This window comes from Eptesicus fuscus, chromosome 15 (genome assembly GCF_027574615.1).
Source record: "Eptesicus fuscus isolate TK198812 chromosome 15, DD_ASM_mEF_20220401, whole genome shotgun sequence".
NCBI classification, from domain to species: Eukaryota; Metazoa; Chordata; class Mammalia; order Chiroptera; family Vespertilionidae; genus Eptesicus; species Eptesicus fuscus.
Window position 1 is genome coordinate 4,352,232 of NC_072487.1, and position 9,837 is coordinate 4,362,068.

General features: G+C 53.9%; 1 protein-coding gene across 2 annotated transcripts; it reads left to right on the plus strand.

Annotated features, from left to right (window-relative positions):
• The first annotated feature begins 1,774 nt into the window (after positions 1–1,774).
• Positions 1,775–9,413, plus strand: CDK20 (cyclin dependent kinase 20). Of its 2 annotated transcripts, none has more exons than XM_054727492.1 (8): positions 1,775–2,059; positions 2,420–2,569; positions 5,170–5,358; positions 5,592–5,713; positions 5,885–5,947; positions 6,724–6,847; positions 7,255–7,410; positions 8,742–9,413. In XM_054727492.1, exons 1-8 carry the CDS (start codon positions 1,985–1,987, stop codon positions 8,937–8,939), a joined length of 1,077 nt encoding a protein of 358 aa, XP_054583467.1. In that variant the 5' UTR covers positions 1,775–1,984; the 3' UTR covers positions 8,940–9,413. The 2 variants fall into 2 exon arrangements, with proteins under 2 accessions (XP_054583467.1, XP_008159416.2); XM_008161194.3 differs by having other exon boundaries at positions 2,460–2,573.
• The last annotated feature ends 424 nt before the right edge of the window (positions 9,414–9,837 follow it).

Consider the following 9,837-nt stretch of genomic DNA (forward strand, 5'->3'; position numbering starts at 1 on the left):
CTTCTGTCCAGGGATTCAAATTTGCATCAGGGCATGGGGTTTGCTATTCACTCACATTCCTTCACGTTCACACAGACCACCTCTGTCAGAAAGAACCCCTGGACACTGGCTGTGCTGGCTGAAGAAAGGAGCCTGCCTACTGAAAACCTCTCCCCAGTTGTTAACCGACACCTAAGCTAACTGAGCAGAGATTTCAGAGACCACACATAAAAAAAACAACCACACAGACATTGCACAATTAGATTGGGAAATACACTAAACAAACAAGCAAATGGATTACAACAACAAATCCTGAAGATGGAAGATAATCTGATTTCCAGAGTTGGCCAAAATATATTTGGTTTCTTATCTGGCCTCTACTAATATCAAACGGGGTGAATATCTTTGTGTGGACATCAAGACCTTCTTCTGAAATTATTGAAAGAGTGCAATTTCTGAAGAATTAGTAAATTATACGGCTCAAAACTCAAAGAATACAAAGAGGCCCAGTGAAAAGTCTGCCTCCCACCCTGTCCCCAAAGCTTCTAGTCCCACCAGGTAACTACAATCATGAAAACTTGGTATCTTTACAGATATATTGGAATGTATGAACACACATTTATTTTTTATATATGCTTTTTTATTTTTAATTTTTATATATTTTTATTGATTTCGGAGAGAAAGGGAGAGGGAGAGAGAGATAGAAACATCAATGATGAGAGAGAATCATTGATTGGCTGCCTCCTGCATGCTCCCCACTACAACCCCGGGGTATATGCCTTGACCAGAATTGAACCCGGGACCCTTCAGTCCACAGGCCGTTGCTCTATCCACTGAGCCAAACTGGCTAGGGCTATATATGCTTTTATTTATATTCTTTTCTCCTTTTCTTTGACACAGCTAGTGGCATGCTATGCTGTTTTGCATCTTGCCTTTTTAACTTAATATAGTTTAGAAATCTTCCCATTACTGTACCTTAAAAGTTTTCTCATTCATTTTTAAAGCTGCTTAATATTTCATTTGATAGGTGTATCACAATTTAGTCAGTCTCTTATTGATGGACATTTGTGATGTTTCCAATATTTTGTTATTCAGGCAAGGCTTCATTTAACAATTTTGCACATGTCATTTCACATATGTGCTATATATCTATTGGGGGAATTTCTAGAAGTGGGCTTGCTGAGGCTAAGGGGATAACACTCCCAACCAGCAATGTAGGACTGCTTCTGTTTTCCCACAGCCTGGCCAGGCTGTTAGATCTGGAATCTTTGGCCATCAGATAGGTGAAAGTTATACATTATTTTGCATTTATCTTGTGTGTGAGATTGAGCATCTTTTCAGAAGTTTAAGAGCTACTTCTGTTGTGTGTGTGTGTGTGTGTTTTGTCAACATCCTTTGATGATATGCATTTCTTAAAATCATTCAAGTTGCAAATTCCTTCAAATGTTTTCTCATGAGAAGCCCTTAGTCATAGATTTTCTGAGTCAGAGTTGGCACTTTTTTTCTTTTTGTGGAGTTTGCACTTTTCAAAAGTTATCTCTGTATGCTGCCATTTGACCTTCCAGAAGGGAGGCCTCATTGAAAGTCCCTCTACCACTCAGCCCTGGCCCTCTCCCTTCACAGTCACTGCTGGGAGTCTCAGAACCCTCGCGGCCCCGCCCTGTCGGCCCGCGGCCACGCCTTTCAGCCCGAGGCCCGGCCCTTCAGGCCCCGCCGCCCCGCCCTCCAGGTCCCGAGGCCCCGCCCTCCCGGCGTGCCTTGCGTATCTCCTTCTGCGACTCCCTGCCGCGGGGTGGGGGTCTGTTGTGGCTGTTGCTCCGCGCTCGGGTGCTGGTGGGTGACTGCCAGCGAATGAAGCGCCCTGCGGCGCGGTGGCGGGGGCCTCGGGGGAAGCACAGAGGAGGCCGGCGCGCCGTCCCCAGCTGCACTTGGCCGCCGGCCCACGACGCTTGGAGGCCGCCCAGCCGCTAGGGAGCCCGGTCCGGGCTCAGGAGGAGGGCGGGCGATGGACCAGTACTGCATTCTGGGCCGCATCGGGGAGGGCGCACACGGCATTGTGTTCAAGGCCAAGCACGTAGAGGTGAGCTGGGCCCGCGGGGGCCTCCGGGCTTTCCTCCTTGGGTCCCATTCATTTCTCTCTGTGGGGTGTACCTGTTTCCGAACCCAGGCTTGGGCCATTGCGCCCGCCGGCCTCCGTGTCTCTCTCCTCTCGCCGTGTGTGCTCATCACTTTAACCCCTTTAAGGGGTGCGGGTGGAGGCGTCCAGACTGTGGCCAGCTGCATCCCACAAGGGTCCCCTAGGAGCGCGCTGGGGATGCTTCTGAACTGTTTGATTTCCCTCCAGGACGGGATGGGGGCACTTTTCCATCTCACGAGGGCCTCAGGCCCCTGCGTCCCACCCAGAGGACGCGTTTCTCGTCCCCTCGCCAACCTTTCCCAGGGGGAACGGGGTGGCAGTGTCTGCGTTCCGTCCTGCACAGACTGGAGAGATCGTTGCCCTCAAGAAGGTGGCCCTGCGGCGGCTGGAGGATGGCATCCCCAACCAGGCCCTGCGGGAGATCAAGGCCCTGCAGGAGATCGAGGACAATCAGTATGTGAGTGAGGCTGGGGTCCGGGGCACCTCCTCCCGCCCTCCTCTACTCACTCCCACTCTGGGGGACCTACACCCACTCTACTGGCTCATATGCTCCCCCCCTCCCTTCCTTCCTTGTCCACGAATTCACTCTTATTTACCAAATTACTTCATTCCTCACTCATTCACTTTCTTGTTCACCCACTTACTTCTTTCTGTACTCATCCATCCATTCACTAACTTATGCCTTATTTCCCAGAACTGTTTAGTGATTTCTAGTAGCAATGATAGCTGCCACCTGTTGAGCTCCTGTTCTGTTCTGCAGGCTGGGTTAACTGCTTGACCTCCATGGTCCTTCTGAGTTTTCTGGCTACTCTGCCTGGGAGGTTTCAGGATCTACCTCTCTCAGACCAGGGGAGCAGGGCCAGCCACCAGCATATGGGCGCTCAGCTTGTCTGTGGAGGCTTTGGACCAGGTCTGATTGAGGAGTCTGGATGTTTTAACTTTGGGGCCTTTTGTAGGCCTTACCCGGTGCTGGGCACTGGCAACGCGGGAAAAACTGGCCCTGACCGGGCTGTAGAGAAGTTAGGTGTGGTAAGGGAGATGGACAGAAGCTACAGGGCCCAGCGGTGTGGTTTGTGCTGTGACAGGACTGGGAGGGGCTGTGGGCACATAAAGAGGGACATCTTATATTCCAGCCTCATTCTCTTTGGCTCTCTCTCTTGTCCATGTCAGGAGTAGGGAATGTGCTCAACTTCCCGGGGAGTGACAAGAATGGGTCGACCTTGGATAAGCGATACTCTGATTTGTTCCTTAATCTCTGAAGCTATTCATGATATATTGGGTGACAATGGCATGCTCTAAAACTGTTTGTCATCCCGGGTTTGTATGAAAACATGTGTGTATGTGAATGTGTGTCTGTATGCCGTATCTATTGTAAAGTCTGGGGGAATATACTCTAAGGTTGATTATAGTAGGTAGGATTTTCCTTTCGTTGTTTTTAAAAAAGTAATTTTGGCCTTAGCTGGTTTGGCTCAGTGGATAGAGCGTCAGCCTGCAGACTGAAAGGTCCCAGGTTCGATTCCAGTCAAGGGTACATGCCTGGGTTGTGGGCTTGATCCCCAGTAGGGGGCTTGCAGGAGGCAGCCCATCAATGATTCTCTCTCACTGTTGATGTCTCTCTCTCTCTCTCTCTCTCTCTCTCTCTCTCTCTCTCCCCCCTTCCTCTCTGATATTAATAAAAATATATTTTAAAATTATTTTAAAAAGTAATTTTGTCTATTATCTGAATGTATGTGTGTGTTTCACTCTGTACTAGTAAAATGACTATGTACTCGCCTCAAAATCAGAAAAATAGCAGTAAGGCCACTCGTTTTTTGAGGAGAGTAACAGGGCTTGCTGACAGCACCTGTGTGGCCATCAGGAGGCTGGTGACGAGGCCCTGCATCCTGTGATCAGCAGGCCTGAGGTTCTATCTTTGAAACACTCTAGATTTCACCCTGGCCCAGGCCACTCTCACCTTTCACCAGAACAACTACAGCAGCCTTCCCACTGCTGCCCTGCCCCACAGTCAGAAACATGTAGATGAAGTTGTCCATTCCCAGTGGCTTGTCTTTACACTGAAAGCAGTCACCATCTGCACCCACCCCGCTCCAGCCTCTCTTTTCATTCATTCAACACAGCTTCTTAAGTGTCACTCCCGTGACAAGCACCATCTAGGCTTTGGGGCAGAAGAGAGCAGAGAGCCTTCCCACATGTACATGTCCCTCCCTCCAGCCTCCTCTCTGTTCTTGCCTCGGGGTTTTGTGCTTGCTGTCTGCTGCCCAGAGCTCCTGTCCAGCTCCCTGTATAACCAACCCCACTCCATTCTTTCTCTTCTGTCCTCATTAGAACCATTTGTCAGTAGTCTGTTCCCCTGTGCTGTGAGCTCCTTAAGGTCCCCTTTTCTTGCTCATTCCTGTGCAGCCCAACCCCTGTGACCTGTGGGCCCTCAGTACATATGATGTGTCTCCAGCTGTCACAGTTCTGGGGAGGAGTGATCGCCTTTTCTTGGTGCTGGGATTTAATGGCCCTAGAGCAGTGGTCGGCAAACTCATTAGTCAACAGAGCCAAATATCAACAGTACAACGATTGAAATTTCTTTTGAGACCCAAATTTTTTAAACTTAAACTTCTTCTAACACCACTTCTTCAAAATAGACTCGCCCAGGCTGTGGTGTTTTGTGGAAGAGCCACACTCAAGGGGCCAAAGAGCTGCATGTAGCTCGCGAGCCGCAGTTTGCCGACCACGGCCCTAGAGGAAACCAGAGGAGACTTGAATTCCTGTGTGTGTGTGTGTGTGTGTGTGAATGAGTTGATTTTCTGGTTTGTGGGCTGGGTGGGGAACCAGATGTTGCCCTAAGTGGCCTTACACCTCCTTTTCCCTGAGTGTGAGTGGAGTGTTAGAGTGGGGGCCTGTTTTCTCTCAGGAGACAGGAACAGCAAGAGGGCACCCAGCTCCTTGGTCCCAGTTCACGTCACCTCCTCTGTCTGCCCTGTCCTCTGCTGTGGCAGGACTGGGGCTTCCAGAGGGAGTCTGAGCCATGTGAGTCTGGGGCTGACAGGATGCCCTGCCTGCAGGTGGTGCAGCTGAAGGCCGTATTCCCGCACGGGGCAGGCTTTGTGCTGGCCTTCGAGTTCATGCTGTCAGATCTGGCTGAGGTGGTGCGCCACACCCAGAGGCCGCTTGCCCAGGCACAGGTCAAGAGTTACCTGCAGATGCTGCTTAAAGGTGTCTCCTTCTGCCATGCCAACAACATCGTGCATCGGGTCAGTCCCAGCGTGGGCTGGGGTGGGGCCTGAGGGCCAGTTGGATTGGGACTGGACCAGCCCTTGGAGAAGACAAGGCCGGAGACGGGGAGTGAGGGGGTGGGCCTGTGGGTAAGCACTCTGGGGTGTGTCCTGCAGCGGGTGGGGACTTGGGCTGACCCAGGTGCTCAGCCTGCCAAGCCCCAAGGTCCTCCTGGGGCACTAGAAGAACTGATGCTTCCTTTGGTTCTCAGGACCTGAAACCAGCCAACCTGCTCATCAGCGCCTCAGGCCAGCTCAAGATAGCGGACTTTGGCCTGGCCCGCGTCTTTTCCCCAGATGGCAGCCGCCTCTATACGCACCAGGTGGCCACCAGGTAGGGAGGGCTGGTTCCCAGGCAGGACCTAGCAATGCTCCCCCTGGGAAAAGATGCTTCGGGCCTCTCTAGACATTGCTCATGAGGCTGGTATGGGGGCCAGGGTGACCTTCTGGGCAGCCTCCTGTCGGACTGGTGACTTGGCTGTGACCACTTACCCTTCTCTTGCAGGTGGTACCGAGCCCCCGAGCTCCTGTATGGTGCCCGCCAGTATGACCAGGGGGTCGACCTGTGGTGAGACTGTGGGCTGGGCAAGGGGGGAATGCGGGTTGAGGAGTCACCTTTTCCTCCTGGGCATCGGGATCGCTAAGCTGCTTAGGGGTGTTTTCCTGCTGTGAGCTCTAGGTTGCCTTGGCCATCTTCCCCAGTTAGGGTATCTGAGGAGTGTGGGCTCAGTGTTCCTCTCCAGGACATTTTGGAGCTGGTTGGGGGTTGGGTGGGATCGGAGTGGTTGTCCCAGCGGGAAGTTTCCTGACGTGTGGCGCATCTAGCTACTGTGCAGGGGACCAGAAGCCCAGGATGCAATGGCCCTGAGCGATCCCGAGGCCTGGGTCCCTGGGTAGTAAGGCTCTGAGCCTTTGCTTCAGACGGAATGGCGTATACATGCCTAAGAGTTTGAGATTGGTGGCTGTGTGGAGGTCTGCCCCAGAATGTGAGGAGGTGGCTGTGTGTCCCCGAGTGGGGAGCTCGGGAAGTTGCAGAACTGTTGAGTGGTTATTGTGTGTTGAAGATTTGAGGTGGAGAGATGCTTGGAGAGGGGGCTCTGCTCTGTGTTCTAGGCAGGAGCTCTTTGATTGTTTGGGGGCTCCGTCTTGGCTGTGAGCCCTCTAGGCTACTTAGCGCACGCGTCGAGAGGTAGGTGCTGGTGTGAGGAGACGCGTGTCCATGGTGGGGAGTGATGGAGCTGGTATGAGTAGGCCTGTGTTTATGGTGTGAGACGATGGAGCTGGTGTGGGGAGACCGGTGCCCGTGGTGTGAGTCTGTGAGCTGTTTGGCTTCTGTATCTGCAGGGCCGTGGGCTGCATACTGGGGGAGCTGTTGAACGGGTCCCCGCTCTTCCCAGGGGAGAACGACATCGAACAGCTTTGCTGTGTACTTCGCATCTTGGGCACCCCTAGCCCTCAAATCTGGCCGGTTTGCAGGGGCCCTCAGTGGGGAAGGGAGCGGGGAGGTGCCCTTCATTCCCCCCAGTAACTGGTGACTCCCCTCTCTTTTGGCCCCATGCCGCCCTAAAATCCCAGACCACTGTCCTGGCCCAGCTTGGGGGCTCTCCCTCCCTGCTGTCCGCTGTCCCGTCCTGCCTGCCCCTAGCACCTGCAGTTCTCCAAGTTGGGGGTAGAGCAGGTTCTGGAAAGGGTGGAGGCACGAGGGACGGAAGGACTGAGGACTGAGTGAGTGAGTGAAGACATGGCGATGGGGTGAGAGTGGGACACACGGATGGGGCAGCAGCCAGTAGCCTGAGCAGGTGGGCGACAGGGAGCGAGAACTGACAGAGGGAGCGGGTGGGCAGGGCTGGCCCTGAGGCGCCCCATTCTCCTCAGGAGATCACGGAGCTGCCCGACTACAACAAGATCTCCTTTGAGGAGCAGGCGCCTGTGCCCCTAGGAGAGGTGCTGCCAGACGCCTCTCCCCAGGCCTTGGACCTGCTGGGGCAGTTCCTCCTCTACCCTCCACGCCAGCGCATTGCAGCCTCTCAGGTAGGGTGACCCAGGCCCCTGACCCTCCTCACTCATGCTCATGTGACTCAGGAGGTCAAGGTCCCTTAGAACGTGTGATGGGGGCCTGGAGCCACCATGCCTCTCTTGAGCAGACCCCGGAGGGGCTAGAAGGTGGGACAGGGTGGCCCATTGGAAGGGCGTGCCCACCTCACAGAAGACAGCACCTCCGGTTACGGGTGACTCGCTTCCTCATGCCTTCGTTCCTTCAGCAAGTACTTACTCAGCATTGGCATATTCCAGGCACTGTCCTGGGCCTTGGTGCAGAGCGAACAAGTGGTCATGGCCCCATCCCTGTGGGGTCTCTACCTTGTGGTGAGGCAGGGCACCCAGGCAGTGGGGGTCGGGCTTCCTGGAGGATAGGTTAAGGCACGGGAGGTGTTTAATCATGAGAGACGATGAGGCCCGGAGAGGAGGACCGAGCAGGACGGGTTGTGGCAAGGAGGCAGGGAAGGAGGGGGGGACCATGGGCCAACGGCGTCAGGGTCTCTGTGGCTTGTACCACTCCCCTCCCCACGCTTGGCACTAGCAGTGTGTGTTCCTGCATGCGCCTGGTGAGTACCATGTCCACAGTGCCTTCAGAGCATCCTGACCAACTTAGCACTTCTCAGCCCCAGTCTAAACCCCTCCCCTTTGTTCCCAGAATCTCCTCCCGCCCATTCAGTGTCTCCTCCCACCTGGCAGAGGGCGTGACCTTGTCCAGACAGGCCAGCACACCCTCTGCAGGGCCCTCCTGTTGTAGCTCCCTCAGAGGAGAGCCCAGGTCCTAGTGGCCCACAGGAGTCACAGGCTTGGGGCTGTTCCTCTGTGACTGCCTGTGACTGGCCCCCAAGGCCCACCCAGGGCCTTCCAACGTCCATGACTTCCATGTGGACCGGCCCCTCGAGGAGTTGCTGTTGAACCCAGCCCCGCTCTGGCACCAGGGCTCCCTCCATGTCCTAGGGTCTGTGCACTTCTGTCCCTGGGCCTCACTTACTCATCTCTCTTGTCTTTGTTCAAGTGCCTCTTCCCAGGGGCCTTCTCTCACCACTGCAGGCCTGCACCTCTTCAGCAGTAGTCATTCGACACACTGACCATCTTACTTCTCTGTGTTGTTTATTGTCCCCCACTCCCGGCACGTGGAGGACTGTGCGCTGCTGCAGCCCTAGCCTCTGGAGCCGGGCTCAGTCAGCACTCAGAAGTGAGTCAGATGAGCAGGTGAAGGAAGGAGCTCTGCGGGGCAGCACCTGTCTCCCCTGGCTCAGGGAAGTGAGCTGAGGCTGGGACAGAGAAGGGATTGGTTTCTATATGCTGTTCCTTCTTGTCACCCCCAGGCCCTCCTGCACCAGTACTTCTTTACAGCTCCCCTGCCTGCCCATCCTTCAGAGCTGCCAATTCCCCAGCGCCCAGGGGGACTGGCCCCCAAGGCCCACCCGGGGCCTTCCAACGTCCATGACTTCCATGTGGACCGGCCCCTCGAGGAGTTGCTGTTGAACCCAGAACTGATCCGGCCCTTCATCCCGGAGAGTTGAGATGCTGGACCAGGCCCCACCGGCCTGTGTTCCAGAGCCTCTTGTTCTTCTGCTCCAGTCTGACTCAACTCATGGCCACACTACGACCACCCTGGGCTCACTGCCAGGCAATGAGGATGTCCAGCCCCAGCAGAGACGGAGGCCCGAGGCTGTGTGCTGCTGACATACCATCAGAAAGGGGCAGTGCGCCCACTACCATGCTGGCCATGGTGCTGCTGCTCCAGGCACTGCCTTTCTGGCCAGGGCAGCTCCTGGTAGAGCCTTCTGAGAGCACAGAGTAAGATGTCCTCAATTCAGAAACCCAAGTGGGAAGGGAGGTTTGGTTTGCTTTTGTTCTCAAGGATGTTAAACACTACTTCAGTTTTGAGATTTATTATAAAAACACCCAAGGAGTTCTGCCTGGTGTCTGCCTTTCTTCCATTCCTATCAAGGGAAGCGGCCGAGGCGGCATCCTCTCCTGGTCTTCGCTGGGAAAGTGACCCCATTCATGGCTACTCTAATCTTGGGGGCTTCTTAGGGGCTTTATATGATGGAGCTTCTATTTGCAGGTGACCTGGCAGAAGTCCAGCCCCAAATATGGCTCAGGTTGTGAACCAAACACCTAAATCTGGTTTACAGACATCTCCACCTTTGGAGAAGGGTGAGCCAGAATCAGTTGTGCCATCTTCTTCCTTAGAGAAGGAGGAGACAGGCATTCCTGAAACTCACTTGTTAATTCAATAAATCACAATACAATTCCACCTGGCTCTTGTTTTTCTTATTTAATAATTTGATAAGACAGTTGTAAAATATATATGGAAATGTAAGTGTTGAAAGGAAGCAGAAACGAGAAGAAGAAGAATGAAAGGGCTTACCTATTAGATACCAAGACTTGTCATAGGGCTGTAATAATTGAGAC

Excerpts from the sequence above, each read along its gene's own strand:
- CDK20 (XM_054727492.1), top strand. The coding sequence starts at position 1,985 with ATGGACCAGTACTGCATTCTGGGCCGCATCGGGGAGGGCGCACACGGC. Across the intron at positions 5,714-5,884 it reads ACGCACCAGGTGGCCACCAG|GTGGTACCGAGCCCCCGAGC; the intron begins GTAGGGAGGGCT and ends CTTCTCTTGCAG. Across the intron at positions 7,411-8,741 it reads AGCGCATTGCAGCCTCTCAG|GCCCTCCTGCACCAGTACTT; the intron begins GTAGGGTGACCC and ends TGTCACCCCCAG.